The 19,003-nt window shown below is 48.7% G+C and overlaps 1 protein-coding gene and 1 non-coding gene across 5 annotated transcripts in view; one reads left to right on the forward strand and one right to left on the reverse strand.

The window, feature by feature from the left end:
* Nucleotides 1-19,003, reverse strand: part of Paxip1 (PAX interacting protein 1) — a 48,589-nt gene that overhangs the window by 19,491 nt on the left and 10,095 nt on the right. For all 4 annotated transcript variants that reach the window (XM_006994541.4, XM_076566706.1, XM_076566705.1 and 1 more), the window contains exons 4-8: nucleotides 18,706-18,769; nucleotides 11,261-11,374; nucleotides 7,814-8,443; nucleotides 1,191-1,959; nucleotides 726-820 (exon numbers count right to left, since the gene is read on the reverse strand). In XM_006994541.4, coding sequence (XP_006994603.2) covers nucleotides 726-820; nucleotides 1,191-1,959; nucleotides 7,814-8,443; nucleotides 11,261-11,374; nucleotides 18,706-18,769 — 1,672 coding nt within the window. The remainder of the gene's footprint in view (nucleotides 1-725; nucleotides 821-1,190; nucleotides 1,960-7,813; nucleotides 8,444-11,260; nucleotides 11,375-18,705; nucleotides 18,770-19,003) is intronic.
* Nucleotides 3,154-3,260, forward strand: LOC121828385 (U6 spliceosomal RNA). The gene has a single exon (XR_006070870.1). It is a non-coding gene; the product is annotated as a U6 spliceosomal RNA (small nuclear RNA).

Below are 19,003 nucleotides of genomic sequence, written 5' to 3' on the forward strand. Positions count from 1 at the left end.
CCCTAGTCCTGCCCTAATTCCTCCCACGGACAGTCTCACGATCACCTCCAATAGCTCTAACAAGTCCTGTCCAACCTTGGGCTCAGGCCCCTTTTCCAGGCTCCTGCATGTCCCAGACCTTCCCACACCACCACAATGCCTACCTCTGTCCTACTGGCTTGCCCAGCCTCTGCCAATTCAACATTACCCAGTCTTGCGGCACTGGCACCTAGCAGAGGTCTAAGCACCAGGAAAGAATGCTTATAGTGAATAACACTCAAGGTATGTTTCTATTCTAAACTCAGAAAACTGAGTAAATATAAAAATAGCTAAGGGTGTGTGTGTGTGTGTGTGTGTGTGTGTGTGTGTGTGTGTGTGTGTGTGTGTGTGTGTGTTCCATTTTGATTTGAAGCATGATTTTAAGAAAGACTTTCCAAACTTTTCCTTTTCTTTAAAGGCATCCATAAAATAATGAATAAACAATGAGTAAATAAATATATGGACTAGCATTCCACAATTACACCAGTTACAAGTAGCCATTACCCCTGAAGGAATTTCGCCCAACATTCCATCTAGTACCTAAGTGACAAAAGCCCAGAAAGGGATGGGCACCTCTCCAGAGGGCAGCATTCATGACGGCACCCATCATACCAGAGTACACACAGAGAACTTGGTGCATGATGCCATCCAACCAAGCAACCAGCCTGCACCCCTCAAGCACACAGCCCCCGGCTTCCCCAGCTCACCCTTTTCCAGGTGGCCAGCAGCTGCTTATCCGACATCTGCTCTGGATAGTCCGCAATTGCAAACACACATCCTAGCAAGAAGCCTTCTTCTGGAACTAGAGTAACAGACGTGAACATAAAAAGTGCATTTTGATGTTTAGTTTGAATCCATAATCTAACTACACTTGAAATGTTGCTACAAATATACTAATAATCTACATACAAAACCAGATCATTAAAAACAGGACATAATTCGGGTCTAAGCACTAAATCCTCAGCATTTCTCCTGAGGCAGCCTGGATACTCTGTGAACACTGACCTTCACTGCAGTGTGTGAAGTACAAAGAACCCTAATTATCTCATTGTAACACCTGCTTGAGAAGTATGAGACTCACACTCCATGGGCGACAATTATTGATAGGTGCCATACTCTGGGAGCACTTATGCAAGCTTGTAACTTATGGGAAAATAGGAACCAGTACTAACTCTCCACTGCCGGATCATGTCCAAAAAGCTGCTGCTGCTGCTGCTGCTGCTGCTGCTGCTGCTGAGGTGGGGGCTGCAGGGGCAGCTGCAGGGGCTGCTGGGGTGGAACCTGGTGCTGTAGTGCCTGGGATGTTTGGCTCAAGTGTGTTGCTTGATTCTGCATCTGCTGCTGCTGCTGCTGCTGCTGTTGTTGTTGCTGCTGTTGCTGCTGATGCAGGCGATGGAGCTGCTGCTGCTGGTGCTGCTGCTGGAGAAGGTTGTGCTGTTGCTGCTGCTGCTGCTGTTGCTGCTGTTGCTGCTGCTGGAGCTGTGCTAACTGGTGTTGCTGGAGCTGCTGCTGCTGCAGCTGATGGAGCTGCTGCTGCAGGGCATGCTGCTGCTGAAATGACTGCAGCTGCTGTTGAGGGCGATGCAGCTGCTGAGGGTGTAATGGTTGCTGTGGAAACTGGAGCTGCTGCTGAGAAAACTGATGCTGATGGACTTGCTGAGGGAACTGATGTGATGGCGGCTGGGGGTAAGGCTGTGGCTGTTGCTGTTGCTGTTGTTGTTGCTGCTGCTGCTGCTGGAGCTGCATGATCTGGGGCTGAAGATGCAGGACTGGGTGTTGCTGAGGTGGCTGCTGGGGAGGATGGTGCTGTTGCAACATGTGTGTCTCGGGAGCGCCTTTAGACTGGCCAAATAGCACAGCACTGGCAGTGGGGTGTCCCTGTTGGCCATGCGCCACCTGCTGCTCTAGGTTTTTTGTGGGTGCTGAAAGGGACTGTAAGATCTAAAAAACAAAAGGAGGGCCAAGTCACTACCAATAATTGCTGAAAAGCACTACACGCTCCCAGACAAGTAACAGTGCATCCACGCAGCTGATACGCCAAACCGCTACATAACAGAGACCAGACAGCAACACCACACGGCTCTCACATGTACTTTGTATTCAACATCCAGAGAGCAGGACGCTGAATTAAAAAACAGAAAATGGACTAACAAACACTGTAGCTTCAAAATGCTCAGCAGGTGAAGAGCTTGCTTACCAAAGCCTGGCAACCAGAGTTTAAGCCCTGGAACCCACTGTGCAAATAGAGAACTGATTCCCCCAAATTGTCTTTGATCCACCCCCACCCCTCACACACATACACTGGGGCCCTGATTAACACACAGGGCAGCAAACAAACAAGTGGCAGGATTTGGTCCTGCGCAGACTGGGCATGTGCCACTCTCCAGGGCAACCCTTCCCTCCACACCATGCTTTGCTGCTGACTAACCAGAGAGTGCTCTGGAAATGGCAGCCTCGGCTCCAACCTCATCACAGGTGCAGCCATGTTCTACCTCTTCCTGCTTCTAGGAATCACCTCCACTCAGATAAGGCAGGGAACACAAGCTCTCACCACCACAGCAACTCAGACCACAGCTATGTGCAGCACAGTCCCCATTCTCCCTAGCCGTACCGTCCCTGGGCAGGGCAAGGGACACAGAGGAGGGGCAAACGGACTCTAACAAAAGGCATGCTTAAAGGCAAATGTTAGTTGGACTTGCTGGTACGGACCTGTAATTCCAGACTTGGGATGTGGAGACAAGATCAGGTCAGCCCTGGCTGCACAGGGAGTTCAAGGCTAGCCTGAGCTACACAATTCAGTATTCTCAAATAATAATAGCATTATTATTAAGAGGAGGGAGGTGCTGGAGAATGGGCCATGCCAACCTGACATCCTTTGGTCAGTTCTCCAGAACTCACCTAAGAGCCAGGCACCTGGCATCTTAATGCTCCTACAGGGAGAAGGGAGGCAGATTGGGGATGTAAGGAAGCTCAGGGTAGCTACCCAGCAGTGAACAAGAGACCTTGTCTCAACACAGTGGAAGGCAAGCCAGACAGTCTTGCTTACTTTGACCCCCACATGAACAGTGTGGTAGAGGCACGCCCCCACACACGTATGAACACACACATACAAACAAAGACTGTTTTAAGCAAATGGTGATCACTTCTGCAGCCCAAATATTAAAACTGGAATGCTACAGAGATGATTAGCATGGTCCCTGCACAAGGATGACACACACACTCCTGAAGAGTCCCATAGCTTTGGGATAGGGGAAGCTCACAAGGCCTCCACTCTACAGAACGAGCGAGAGGCAACTGAGGAGAGCTGAGAGCAGCAGGCTTCCCCAGAAGAGCTCACCAATTGCTTATCCCACACCAAACGGTCAGTCCTAAAAGCATATACAATGAGTAAGGCACAGACTAGGCAGGCTCTGTTTATGTATTAGGAGTGGCGCGCGCGTGCGCGCGCGCACACACACACACACACACACACACACACACACACACACACACACACAGATACATAATAACAATTAATGGAAAAGAAGTCATGGATCTGAAAGAGGGCAAGGAAGGGTACATGAGAGGTTTGGAGAGAGGAAAGGAAAAGGGAAATTTTCAAAAAAATAAAAACTGGGCTCATAAAAGCAATCTTTCAGCCGGGCGTGGTGGCGCACGCCTTTAATCCCAGCACTCGGGAGGCAGAGCCAGGCGGATCTTTGTGAGTTCGAGGCCAGCCTGGGCTACCAAGTGAGCTCCAGGAAAGGCGCAAAGCTACACAGAGAAACCCTGTCTCGAAAAAACCAAAAAAAAAAAAAAAAAAAAAAAAAAAAAGCAATCTTTCTTTTGTTTCATATACAGATATACGCCAGCACTAAGAACAGTGCTTAGAATGTACAGCTGTTTAATAAATGTCTTTAAAGAATTTTTTTTTTAAAAAAGACAATGTTCTGCCATCCTAAGAAATCATTATAGCTACTGACTATCCTTCCTCAAACAAGCAACAGATGGACAAATACAGAGACCGCCTGCCCCATGAACAGGCCGAAGCAGCCATCTGGCACACTGCTGCCCCTGCACTATCAACCCCACCCGAAATGACCCCAGAAGAGATGCCCCACAACACAAGAGCAGCTGCCAGGACAGGCATGGGGGAAATCTGCATCAAGGAGCACCCCCCCCCCCCCCGACAACTCCTGGTTCTGAGAGATCAGCAGATGCAGCAGACTTTGATGTCTATGTGGGGAGGTCATATGGTAAAAGAAAAGAAGCCCAGTGGTGGTGGCACACACCTTTAATCCCAGTGCTTCGGAGGCAGAGGCAGGCGGATTTCTGAGTTCAAGGCTAGCCTGGTCTGCAGAGTGAGTTCCAGGCATCCAGGACTACACAGAGAAATCTGTCTAAAAAAAAAAACAAAAAACAAAAAACAAAAAAACAACACCAAGAACAAAAAAGGACGGCAGGAGAAGGGCATGACGGGGCTGTTTCTGCCCTGGGCCTAGAAGCAAAGGCTGCAATGTTCCCCTGCCATGGCTCAGCCTGAGAAGAGCCACTAGCATGGGGGGGCCTCTACATCAGTGGTGGGGACAACCACCAGAGCTCTGCTGTGCTCACACCACCCTCCCATCTCATCTGCCCCAAGCTGAGAAGGCAGCAACCTGAGGAACCCAAGGGAAAGAGTCCCAAGGACTTGACCATGTGACCATGCCACCTGCAAGCAGCAATTCCAAACAGACAGCAACTTTGAATCTCCACTCCTTCAAACTGCATTACCCGAGTTCCTGCTAGAATATAAACAGCATTCTGACATACCACACAAGCCCTAGCCAGGACATACTTGCCATCAAACAGGAGTTTGACAGGCACCTTTAACCCTTCCACCTTGATCAAAATCAAACTAAGTCTCCCTTGTCTAACGTTCTGCAATTCATTTTCTGTCCACAGTGGTGGGGACTCGGGAAGCGCCACAGTGACCATAACCTACCTTTGCTGTTGCTGGCTGAGCTGGCTCCAGTGGAGCCAGTACCACTGCAGGACAGTGTCAGAGCAGTCCACGGCCCTCAGTTCCTTTCAGACATCTGTCTATGTCTAAATCCAAACACTCAGGAATCCCCACACTTAGACCCGCATGTATGTGAACACAGACAGCAGGAGTATAGTAACTGACCAGCTCTAGTCAGTCACTAGGGGGTTAATCACTAGTCCAAAGCAGAGGGGGATGGATGCCCATGCCTTCAATATTGATGCATGGTTGCCACTCAGAACTTCTCATGGAAGGGAGGGAGGGATGCAGACTCTTGAGCAGCCACAAGCCTCACACCTCTCCCACCAGCTCTGAGATCTTTTTAGTCAACATTTCCAAGTGTTTATGGGGCAAGTCCCCTGGACCCGATAACCTTCTAATCTTCCCTCCTGGTGGTGTCGCCACCTCTCATGCCCTGAGTCAGAAATGTCCACTCTCATTGCCTCCAGCCTACTGACCATAACACCCCTCGCTTCCAATGTTCCCAAACCCACTGGCTTCCCAACACCCTTCTCGCTGTCCTCCACTGCTCTTCTCCTAAGCCCAGTCCTACTTGGTGGCTGGGAGGCCACACAGCTCCTGCCTCCTGGACACTGGTATGCAGGAAGGCAGGGTGGTGCGCCCTCCGTCCTCGGGCTGGGGCCCCCCTTTCTGTGCAGGCTAGCAGTCCTTACCTCACACTACCCACAAGTAGACACGCCTGGTTTGTCAGATCTGGGGCCCCCTCACCTCCACGCCTTCCTAGACACACTGAAGAGCTATGGTCAGTCATCAAGGCATGCACCTCATGAACAGTCACTTGACATCTGGGAAGGGACGGGGGCAGTCAAGCAGGAAGTAGTGGGATCTTAGGCCACCAGAGACTTCATTCCTAAAGGTGGCTACAGCTTCTGGAACACTGGGCTCGAGTTTTTGTTTGTTTATTAAGATTCACTTATTTTTCTCTTACACGATCAGTTGTTTTGCCTGCATGTATGCCTGTGAACATGTGCGTGCAGTGGCTACTGAGGCCAAAAGTGGTAGCAGCTCCCCTAGTATGGAGTGCCACGTGAGTACTGGGACTCAAACCCAGGTCCTCTGGAAGAGCAGCCAATGCTCTTAACCACTTCGCCATCTCTCCAGCCCCGACCCGGTCAGCTTTACCAAACTACCACCACCCCAAACAAGCCTGAACTCCGGCCTGTAGGAAAATCCTGGAATCTGGGCAAATGCATTTTACTATTTTGACCAAGACAAAATGTACCTGTTACTGTGACATCTCCAAAGGTCACAGTCCAGGCTCTGTCCATAACCACTTGCCTGTCCACACTGGAATCATTCTCTCCACAGGGCTCCAGCTGGGCCCTCATCTTCCCTCTGTCCCGCCTGAGCTCCCTCTTAGGTCCCAGGTCGCATCAAAGCCGAAGTTGCCAACCTAAACTAGTGCTGGCCATGCCCAGCAGTACTGCCTTCTGGTCTCTGAATCAACCACCGTGCAGCCTCCCATTCTCCTCAGACCCAGATAACTCTCTTCCATCAATCTCGCCTCAGCAGCTGCTTTTCTCTTGCCAACACCTAAAGAATGGAGTCACCTAGATCTGGACCCCACCCCTCCACTGTCTCTAGAATCCCAACCATCAGTATTCACGGCTCAAGTTACAGGCATGGTTTTCTAAGCATCTCTGACCGACAGAGGTTTTCGTAAAGCCCTCACCACATAACTGTCATCCAGCGAAATGACTCTTAACACCACTTCACACCCAGGCCATTCAGAGTTCCCTATGCCCACCTCAAATGGCACTGGGTCCTGCCTCAGGTTGTTCCCACAGCTGAAAACTGTTAAAGAGAAAACAAAAAAGGACAAATCTGCCCCAGCAGAGAAGCCACCAGAGCAGCTCTTGAAGAGGAGGGCTTCTGGATGCCCATGCCCAGCTGCTCCCAGCACGACCCGGATCGCTCCTGCTTCCTCCTACCTCATGCACAGTCTCATCTGCTCCAAAGCTGGAGAGCACTGTGTGTGGTTGAACCCACCCACTCACCTCCCTACTTATCAGATGTCTCCCTGCCCACACCGTTCTTCTCACACACCACCTGAAAGGTCTCCAGGTATCATACCTGCAGCTCTTTCAATGCAGTACAATCTCTGCTCACTGACCAGGATCTTCTCTAGCACCTTCTTCTAGCCTCTTGTGGAGCTTTCCCACTTCCTTCCCACCTACCCCCACCCTTTATAACTCTTCATCCACCTGACAGACGTCAGCACACTCCTACTCCAATCCTGGATGCTGCCCATGAAGAAAGTGCACATTCTTCCCATGGCCACATGGCAAGCTCCTTGTCTGTCTCTCATGGCTTTCTCACACCACTCAGCTCACTTCGTATCATGTTCTCAGGACAGCAAATCCGTGCCGGCTTGGGGCTTTCACCCAGAGCTGTGTCCCCAGTTCTCTCCACAACCTTTAATTCAAGCCTGACTGACATCACCTCCTTCGTAAGACTCTTCCTGCCATCAGTCTGACGGCAGACTTCGACACTGAAATACACAGTAACATGCACCAGCAGGACAACATACGAAGAGAGGAGTCTTTAGAAACCCACTGAGTTCACTCCCGGGTGACACAAATGACACACTACCAGGCCATAAGGCCACTGGCAGGTATTTGTTCCCCACTGGCTCAAATGTCACCATCTGGTTCATGCCTGTTTAACATGACCGTAAAGAAGTTCCCACAAAGATGGGACTCATAAGTAACCTGATCTGAAGGGTCACAAAATCCCAGTCTTGAATGCAGTCTTCAGCTTCCTGAGACTTACGTGCGCAACATTGGATGGTCGGCTGATCTGCTGGATGTCGGCGTTGTTCGTGATGTTTCGCAACGTCCGGACAGCTGGGCTCCAGGTCCCTAGCATTTCTGATCGCTCGGAACTCTGGAGGTTTTGTCCAGCAGCCATCAAGTTACCCCGAATGTCAGGAGGCAGGATGTCCCCGGGGACAGGTGGGACATTGGCACACAGGTTAATAAGTCCTGGCCCTTTTCCCTGAGGCAGCCTGCGCTGGGCCGTGGTGAGGGGTGGAGCTTCAGCAGGGGCCCAGTTCAAGCTCCGCTCCTGCTTTTCAGGGGATGAATCAGAAGAGTCATCGAACATCAACTCCCCTTTAGACACCTCGGCCCTGGGCTTGGGAGAGAACGGCTGGTCAGCAGGAGAGGCTTCTGGAGAGCTGGCCGCACTCGACTTCTCCTCGGTGCTGCCCTCGTTCTGAGAGTCCTGCTCTTCGTTGTCTCCCTCTTCCTCCTCCTCCTCCTCCTCTTCCTCCTCATAGATGATCAGACGCGGATGGTAGAAGGCCTCATCCTTCCTGCTCTTCTCAGACACACAGTCCAGGACCCAGTCAGGGGTGACAATCTTGATACTCGCCCTCTTGACAGCACGCTCGTATTTCTCCTAAAAGTGAAGCATAAACACACTCAATGAAGCTCTCCTCTCATCCTGTAATCATGTATTCGAGGAGGGAGTTTTAGTGGGACGGATACAGAGCTGCTGCTGTCGCGGCCGCTACCCAGAGGCAAAACCCACGACTGCACCTGTGGGCTAGAGCTGTCTGTCAGGGGTGCCACAGGATGGGGCTGTTGACTGAAGCAGGAAGCACCCAAGATTGCTTTAAATGAACTTTACAGGTGACGGGTTTTAAGTACATACAGAGAACTAGAAATCTTATGGAAAATGATAAAGTGGAGACCTGAAATCTATTTATATACACAAATGCTTTCTTTTCACAGAGCTGTCTGTCCAAAACAGGCTGACATTCACTAAGGGAACTTTGGGCAAGTGCCTTCAAGACAATACTATAAGAATGGTCACCGAGGTGTGGCTGTCCCTCCACCCGACCCCCCCCCCAAAAAAAGTAAGTTAAACATACAGTAAGAATAAAACTTAAAACCAGCACTAAGTGACAAGGTGTGATGTTAATATTAACTGCCAACTTGGCACCTAGGAGGCAGGCCTCTGGGCACTTCTGTGAGATTCTCTTGATTCTATTAACTGATATGGGAAGGCCTAGTAATTGTGGGCAGATGATGTCCAAACAGAGAATCCTAGACAGTGTGACGGGGAGGGCAAGCTGACTGCTGGCATGCATTTGCATGCATCGCTCCCTTCTGATCGTGGATATGCCACTAGCTCCCTTCGGGCTCCTGTCGCTGTCACCTCCCTGCCACGATAGAGCTTCTCCTTTCAGCTGCTTTTGCTAGAGTATTTTCTTGCAGCTACAAAAAAGAAACTCGGGCACATTAGTAAAGAACTGACAGGAGCAGGTCTTGGGAACGCCTCCCAGGAAGGCTGTGACTAGGACACAGTGGGAGTGACTGACTGCCTAGTGAGGAGGGCAGACAGGCAGGCAGTTATGAGAAAAGAGCAAAGAATGGAAGGAAGAGGTAAGGGCCTGCCTCCTGTGGAGCTTCCTGGACAATCAAAAGTAATAAAAGTGGTTTAAAAAAAAAGGGTGCAAGCACTGTTCAGTCAAATCACACCCATTTGCTTCTCTCTGGCCAACAAACAGCACCAAAACTAATGCCCACATGCTTCCAGAGAACACACACCCACAGCTGCAGTTTATGGTGGAGCAAGGACAGCACCAGGCTGGGGCAGGAACACAGCTGGATGAAGAATGTTTCCAGGCCTTAGAAGGCCAGGCTCTGTAGAACAGGTTACTCCTTACTGGTCGAGGTTTCACCTCAAAGTCTACTCCCGCCGGGCGGTGGTGGTGCACACCATTAATCCCAGCACTCGGGAGGCAGAGGCAGATGGATCTCTGTGAGTTCGAGGCCAGCCTGGTCTACAGAGTGAGTTCCAGGAAAGGCGCAAAGCTATACAGAGAAACCCTGTCTTGAAAAACCAAAAAAAAAAAAAAAAAAAAAGTCTACTCCCAACTGGCTACTTTGGAAGGTAGCTCAAAGGATATGTTAAGATAGGGTACAGGATGGGCACCAAATCCTGAAAATGCAGCAGGGATTCTGTGTAAACAAGTTTTACAGGAGGATTAAAAGATTTAGATTCCTAGTCAGGTGTAGTGCAGCAGCCTTTAGCCCCAGCACTTGGGAGCTAGATGCTGGTGGACCTCTGAGTCTGAGGTTATTCTGGTCTACATAGTGAGTTCCAGGATAGCCAGGACTATACAGGGGGGTGGGGGTGGATTTGAATTCCATTACATACAAGTTTTAGGAGATGGAGGAGATTTATGCAACATGGGTCCTTGGTGGGCCTTTCACAGGAAAAAAAAAAAGGAATTTCTCACAATAATGAGTTCGAGACCCTGTCTCAACAAACAAAGAAAACAACAGCTAAGTAAAGGACCATGAGCAGGGCTGGGATCACAATGGTGAAGGGCCACAGCTAACAAGGGAGCTGGTTCAGCTGCTTTGTTCTCAACACACGCGCACATCGGGAGGGCAAACAGCGCCGCTGCTCCAGGAGCAGGTACCAGATGCCTGCGTTTCTCCGTGAGTGTTCTCCTAGGCTGAGATGCACACTAGAATGCTAGGACCTTCCTTTTGGATTACCTCCTCCCCGCTGCTGCGGAGGGACCTAGGGCCTCAAGCATGAGAGGCCAGCACTCACCACAGCCCAGAGCAGACTGTGCAGCATCAGCGTCAACACCAGAAGGTAGGAATCTGCCCATCCCCTGCTGACTGCCCAGTGTGCTGTGGGAACCCAACACCCAAACCCAGGTCCTCTGGAAGAACCCCAAGTGTGCTTCTCGAGCCCTCTCTCCAGCCTCCAGGTAATCAATGAGTAAGTAAATAAGTATTACAGGCTGAAGTAAATTCAAAGACTTAACGCTTGACAAACCCACCCTATTCATGTACTTCCTCTTAAACTCGTAACTTATAATCTCACATCTTTTATGGCAGAAACTGATATGAGCAGCTTTTGCAAACAGAATCTAGTCATTGCAAAGAGTGTCTTTTTTTTTTTTTTTTTTTTTTTTTTTGGGTCTTTCAAGACAGGGTTTCTCTGTGTAGCTTTGCGTCTTTTCTGGGACTCACTTGGTAGCCCAAGCTGGCCTCGAACTCACAGAGATCCGCCTGGCTCTGCCTCCCAAGTGCTGGGATTAAAGGCGTGCGCCGCGGCGGCTGCCGCCGCCGCCGCCACCACCACCCGGCCACGCAAAGAGTGTTTTTAAAAACACTTGATGTGTGTGTGTGTGTGTGTGTGTGTGTGTGTGTGTGTGACATAAGAGGATGGTGCATTTGAAGTGCTTACCCCCTTTGGCTCTGGAACAATCAAATGTGTGCACTTCTTGTTGAGGTTCAGCTGGCAATTGCCCCCGTGGAAAGTAATCAAGGCCCACAGGGCACTTCTGTCCTCAGACGACACCTGCAGAAAACGAGAAACACAACTTCAGCACACATTCCGCCGTTTCTCCATTCCCACTTCATCACACAGCCATGTCCACACAATGCGTGCGTTCAGCAGAGGGCTCCCTCAGTCAGCTGGCCAGAGGATGCTGCTAATAAAGTACGAGCAGCACTCGGCCATCCTGCCACACCAGCAGCTTCACAGATAAGAAGCCTTTTGCCATGTCACCAACTGAGCCAAACTTAGTACCATGCTAGGCTGGGGAAGCAGCTGGGTGGTAGAGCTTGCCTTACATATACAAGGCCTTGGTCTAGATCCCAAACACCACAAAATAATCTTTAAAAATTGCCATCCATGGCTGGAGAGATGGCTCACTAATTAAGTACACTGACTGTTCTTCCAGTGGACCAGGGTTCAATTCCCAGCACCCGCATGGCAGCTCACTACTATCTGTAACTCCAGTTCCAGGGAACCCAACACACTCTTCTGGGATCCCTGGGCACTGCACACATGTGGTGCAGACACAGACATACATGCAGGCAAAACCCACACACACATAAAATAAAAGCAATGAATCTTTTTAAAATTCCATCTACACCCCAAAGGCTGAATGGAGGATTTTGGTCGATTAAAAAAAAAAAATGATACAAAATAAATAAATAAATAAAAATAAAAAGGGCAGAAAGATTCCATTTTCCATCATTTCTGAAAATGTTCAAACATCCCACTTATATTCTCAGAGGCCAGTAAGATGGCTTCCTGGGCAAAGCACTTGCCATGCAAGCCTGATGGCCTAAGTTTAACCCAGGGACCCACGTAAAAGCAAGAGAATCAACTGCAAAGACCGTCCTTTGACACCTGACCCTCTCAAAAAAAAATTAATCATAAAACTTTGAAATCACAGTTACAAAGAACTCCTTCAGAATTAGTTAACAAATACTAATTATGACAAGTATAAAATTACAGGATAAAAATACAGTGGGTGGGAAGCCAGAGAGAAAACAAACATTCCATGGGAAAAGCCTGAAGCAGGCGCAGAAGCCACAGTCCTGACACTTCGGAGCACTCTGCCCTGCGGCCACCACCGCCTGCCCTCCATGTGCAGAAACTGACACATGCCTCTCAGACAAACCTGACTACAACCGTGGCACATAGAACTTGCCATCAACCCCAGGGACATTTGGGAACTGTGAACACTGGCACCTGACACCCCAGTGTGTCAGCCCAGGCCCAACTCTACACACAGTGCCAGCTGCTTCTCTGAGGCAGGACCTCTGGGAAAGGACAAACTAACTTTTAAAGGATCAAATTTAGTCTGAAAGGCAAAAGAAACACTTAAGAAATGTAACGCACATTCACCTTAAGACAATCGCATAGGCACAGGAACCTTTTCTGGATAAGCGTGTTATAAATGAAGACTATGGGTGTTAATGAAGCCTGGGTCTGTCTCTACATGTGCTTACAGAACTGATAAACAGCTGACTTCTTAATGCCAGCAGTACCTCCCATGGATCTATGGACAGCCACTCCTGGAAGCTGTTCTGTATCCCACACTGCTGACTACATGTGAGCTTTCTGAAGTCATTTTCAATCAGTACCTGACCAGGCTACTCCATCAGTGGGCTCTGGCAGCACTTGCACAATGAGGTTCAATTACCCGACAGAAGACTGATCCAATGACTCACCATGCAACCTCTATTTAAAATGAGTGCGGAAACCTCATTTAGAAGCAGCCTTACCACTTGAGCGGCCATGTCGGAAAGGACCGGCCGCTTTACCAGCTACAGTAACTGACCTTCCCTGTGCACATCCTGCCCCAGGCACACACACCAGGCAGGGCGCACACCCAGGACTGGATCACTCTCTCTGACAACCAGCCCGTCAACTCAGAGCACCCTGGAACTGAGTACTGCAAACACCCACAGCAGCTCAGACCTCTGCAGCAGGGAGACTGGACTCCACACCTACACACTAGCGACTGTCACCTCCTGGCCAAAAGAAATGCGGGTTCTTTTATTTTCACTTTTACACTTTTCTGTCATCTCCAAATTTTCAAAAGCAATCTCTTTAAATGGGGAAAAGTGCTTTTCTTTTTTAAAAGGCATCTTTCTGAGTCATGTTGGCTCCTCCGTGTCAGGCTGAATCCCAGCTCTGCAGCATGGCACCACGGCAGCTTGGCCTGCCTGGCTCCTGTGCCAGCCACTGTCATCTTAACACACTAAAGCACCTCTGTGCCAAGCCCGCTCCCGCCATCACTCACTCCTCTGAGCACTCACCACACTCCCACAATCTGCTTTCCTGTCCCACTGCCCTCCCACTGCAGAATTCCCCGACTCCCAAAGCCTTGCCCCCTGTACTACCGACTGGCACTCCTCTCAGTCAGGCATGGTGGTGCACGCCTGCAACTCCCATATCTGGGAAATGGAGACAGAAATTCAAGGCCATTTTTAGTGTCTTATTTTACTGCTATGAAGAGACACCATGATCGAGGCAGCATTGAATTGGGAACTTGCTTAATCTTTCAGAGGGTGAGTCCATGACTATCATAGTGGGGAGCATGGCAGCAGGCAGGCATGGCACTGAAGCAGTAGCTGAGAGCTCACATCTGATCCACAAGCACGAGGCAGAAAGAGACAGGACCTGGATGGGCTCCTGAAACCGCAAAGCCCCATCCCCAGTCACACATCTCCTCCAAAAAAGGACACACTTTCTAATCCTTCCCAAACAGTTCCACCAACTAAGAACCAAATATTCAAAGATATGAGCCTACAAAGGTCATTCTCATTCAAACCACACTTAGCTACCCAGAAAACTTGAAGTTAAACTGGACTGTATGTTTGGACTCTGTCTTAAACTGGTCCACACACACACAAAGAGGAAAGCCCTTGATTCCAGCTTCCATGCTCCCCTCCTCAGCCAGATAACACTCCTTACTAAACACTAAGGTCCCCATATAATGTAAGCCTTAAGCTGATCTGCTACCTCTCACAGGGCCCAGTACACTCAAGAAATGTGATGGACAGGGAACCGTACAGATATCCACTTTGCAGCCTCTCAATCTGGGTCGCACCTGGCCAGACTCTCCATCAGGCTCCTGACTTCCTCTCCAAGACCTACCCAGCACACTACAGAGCTCTCTGCCTACAATAAGATCAGCAGCAAGGAGATAGTTTCTGCAGGCGGGAGCCCTCTTCCCCATCTCTCCCTGGAAGACTCCAGAGAGGAATACTAGCTCTTCTCCAACACGCCAGTATGAAGACAGAGACCTACGGAGTCAGGTCCTGCTCAGGGGGCCATGCCTGAGTGTGTGCACGGGCTCATGCAGTCATTGCTGAAGGCGTCCCAGGCCTTGTGGCGGTCTGCACGCAGAGCAGAGCCTAACCATGAGGACAGCTCCTTGTGCTGCCCCTACACCTGTTACAGCGCACTGCATTCCTCCCTGTGTCTAGCTGTTCATTTCCTGAGGGACGAGTTATACTGTAATTAATGTGTACCCCAAGTCCCTGAGCTTCACTTTGTACGTATTTGTTAACACAGCGTAAAGCAAATTAACATTCTTTAGCAACCATAAAATAAATATCAGTGTTCCCAGTGCACACTGTAAGTTCCCAGTGCACACTGTAAGTTCCCAGTGCACACTGTAAGTTCCCAGTGTACACTGTAAGCTGATAGTTGCAGTGTTTGTGTCAGGAGTAGTGTTGGACTCTCTGAGAGTTCGAGGCCAGCCTGATTTATTTATACAGCGAATTCCAGGACTACACGGTGAGACCCTGTCTCAGAAACAAAACAAAAAGTGTTTTTACCTCCCAGTGAAAACACACTGGGTTTTCAACTAAGTTCAGTAAGTGACTAATGAGACAGACAGACATGCATTAAGAGATCCATAAAGATCTACTGTTTCTGAATTTGGTTTTTCCTACTCAATGAACTTGCTAAAGGATGTATGATACTATCATGACTTTGAGATTGGTCCCCAGAAAAAACTCTGCCTCCACAGCCCCACAAATGACACACCCACCTCTCCGTGTCTGGACAGGCATGCTCTGGCCACAGCCCAGATCCCTCATTACTTTCCATGGGTATCCTCCCATTCCCCAGGCTGACCACCCTAGGTGTCCACAGCCCAGATCCCAAGACCACTTGAGGTCTGTGTAGCTCCTGAGCTTCAGGGCCTTGGCTTATTAACCTTGCCATCTTTTCTCTCCTGATACTGGGCCATAGAACTAGACTGAAGGAGCACACGCAACCACACACAACCATCATTACAGACTCATGCTGATCCATTGCCCAGAAAGCAGCTGTTCCTAGGAATACAAACAAAAACAGTAGCATCCAATCCACTCCTCCGACTGCTCCTAACCAGCACCTTGCCTGTCCAATACCCTCTCCAAGTACGTTCAATCCTTTAACTACATGCCCTACCCAAGGGTCTCTCAGGCCCCTGCTGCCTCTCCCCTATGCTGAAGAACTCCCATCATGCCATGGGTCCTCCAAGTCGTTCCATGTAGACTGCTCACGGATGCCCCAAATCCCACTGCACACCAGCATACTCTCATCCCTTACACACCAAGCTCTACTTCATTTCCCATCAGCATGCCCCAGGCCTCTGGCCGGAAGACACGACTGCTCTGGCTCTTAACTTTGGCAAAGGCACTGACCTCACACCACATAACCGACAGGCCCTGGAACCTTTGAGTTTCTCACCACTGCTAGAGTCCATGCTCCATCTATGAACTCGGATCCCAGTCTTCATCTCTGTTCTCCACAGGTGTAAAATTCTAATGTCCATGCTGACCCCCATCATGCCCACAGCTCCCAGACAAAATTTCCTAGAACTAATCTGCCACTTTAATCTCATTCTCCAAACTTTCTAATGTAAATGTTTATAATCCAAAATTAACTATGTAGCTAAAACAGTAAGGGCTTCTTTCCCAAGCCCAAACTCAAGGAGCTATCTCCTAGTCTCCCCTGACCTCCCTTGGCCACCTAGCCCCGCTTTCCCCCAGCACCGAGCACACCAACATGGCTTCCTTCAATCTGCTCCACTCCAGGCCCACTCAGGTCACACTCTGTCAAAGTGTGTGTGCCTCCCCTCTAAGTCAAACTAATACCCTCCTTTCTAAAGCACAGTCACACCTGGACCTGTCTTCACCTTTCAAACAAAGCATGGCATGTGTGCTACATTTTAGACGTTAAATGTCACTTATTACATCTACTACTACTACTACTGTTGTTATACGTTAACTACTAGTCTAAGACTAAAAGTGTTTTCTCACACCCAACTCAGGTTAATATTTAATAATATCTAATTAGCTCACTTAAAACCCTTTAATCAGCCAGGCAGTGGCAGCACACACTTTTATCCCAGCACTTGGGAGGCAGAGGCAGGTGAATCTCTGAGTTCAAGGCCAGCCTGGTCTGTTGAGTGAGTTCCAGGACAGCCAGAGCTACACAGAGAAACCCTGTCTTGGAACGTGTACCCCGCCCCCCAAAAAGACCTGTAATCATCTTATATTAGCATACTTTTGGCTTTCTTGTTTCCCCAAGTCAAATCTACTGAACCTCACATCTCTGTCCTCCCCACCCCAACTCAGCCCGGCCTTCTCCCTTTCTCAGAGTCTGAACCCCTTCTGGCAGAGGCAATGCCTATGGACCCCAGAAGCCCAATGGATGTCAGAGTAGGGAAGTGAGACGCACTGCAGATGAAGCAAGCATATGGTGCTAGGTAGAGATGGAGACATGGTAATATAGCCTCACTTCCCATTCGTCTGATGTTGAATATGAATCTGGAAAACACACAGACTGTACAGAAAATAATAGAAGCCGCATATACCCAGAACCCCCAGCATTTACAAGTTTGTACATTAACCAAAATTTAAGACTATCCTCATGTAAATATACACATATACAGATGGAGGAGGGGGGAAGCACTAAAAAATAAAGTAAAAAAAAAATACAAATCTCAACAGATTCCTGTGCAAAGAAATAAAGGGGTGGCTTTAATGATCTACATCAAACTGATGCAGCAGAACACAAAGAAGCCTCTATAATTCCCCAGAATTTCTAGAATTTATACAACAGAAAAAAACAAGAACTCCAGAGAAACTTACTTACTCATTGCCTGGACAAAGGAGGGGTCACTCAGACTGGCAACATCATGTGTTAAAGGTTAAGTCTAGCCAACAACCTAACAATGGTAACCCAACACGCCCTGGTTCCCAACCTGCCTGGGCAAGGCTGAGGGAAGAGGAAAAAAAGGCCAAGGCCTCCCCAGTTCACAAGCACCCCGCTCTGCTCCTTTCTCAGAGGCCTGAAGAGAGGATGACAGGCCAGCCCCTCAGACCTGCCATCACAAGCACCCGAGGACAGACAGTGGGACCACTGTGAACTGCACCATCTCCCGCCTAAGTCCCTAATTTTGGCACACTGTTTAAAGAGTATAGCCCTGACTTTGTGATTGCTGTTATAGCTCCAGCTTTTGTCAGCTGCGGTTAGAACAGGACACAACTACTAAGGATGTACTTTAAAACAATACCCACCTCTCTCAGGACCCAAAATGAACCACCATCAACATTCAGTTCCTCCATTTCCTGTTTTCCCTGGTTGCTGTAATGCTGTGCATCTGTTATATTAAATCTTTCCACTAATATCATGACCCAACTTTACACACTTCTATAAAACATCAATTATCTAAACTATTCTGTAAGTGTATTAGATAGGGTTCTTAAGCACCTCCCTCTAGCCGCCTGTTTCTGACTTTGCCCTCCCATAGATAACATGTGCATGGCCACCCTCATTTCCAAGCTTCTCAACACTGGGAGTATTACACAGTTCTTGATAATGCTAAACCTTCTCAAAGAGTTACACTGACTTTGCCCACAGTGAGCAGTAAGTCCCCTGCATCCTCACCAGGACTAAATGCATCATTACAAATACAATTAAGCAAAAATTCTTATCTCGTTATTAAAGTGTTCATCTGACTAAAAACTATAGCAAATGGCTTGATGAGCTAATATAAGCTGAATCCATTCCTTAGAGTCATCTGCTAAGGTTGTTATCTTTTTCTTTTAGTTCATCTATATGAAAATCCCTAAGACTACAAAGCTGAGTGAATTTTGTCATCTTCTAATTTCAATTAGTTATTTTTCATATTCAAGTTTTAAATATCTGTATTTCTTTAAATTACATATGTATGTATATTTTATAGTTAGACAATGGTAAGTGTGCTAGAAGTTGATTATCAAATATAGTCCGTTTAGCACAAGAATTCTAGGGAACTGGTTAACAAACAGGTCACAGGTCCAAGCGCATGAGCGCTCAGAACCGTCATAGATAATAACCATGCTTACCTGAGAAAGGCAGGCAGTGAGTCCAAAAAAAATCTGACAGGACTCTGGAGAGAAACCATTGACTCTGTGGGACAGTTATTAAGATTGCAATGAAGTAAGACGAGCACAAGGGAACTCCACTACCACGAGTCCTGCCGGCCCGCCAGGGCAGGCTCTGCCACCTCCCTCCCGCTTGGAGCATTAGCAAGTGACACAGGCTGAAGATGACCAGACTGCAGAGCAGATGGGAGTAAAGCATGAAAGGAAGCGAGCAATTTCCAGTAAAGGACATCACAAAAGCCAATTCTCTCCTCATGTC

Source organism: Peromyscus maniculatus, chromosome 3 (assembly GCF_049852395.1).
Source record: "Peromyscus maniculatus bairdii isolate BWxNUB_F1_BW_parent chromosome 3, HU_Pman_BW_mat_3.1, whole genome shotgun sequence".
Lineage (NCBI taxonomy): Eukaryota > Metazoa > Chordata > Mammalia > Rodentia > Cricetidae > Peromyscus > Peromyscus maniculatus.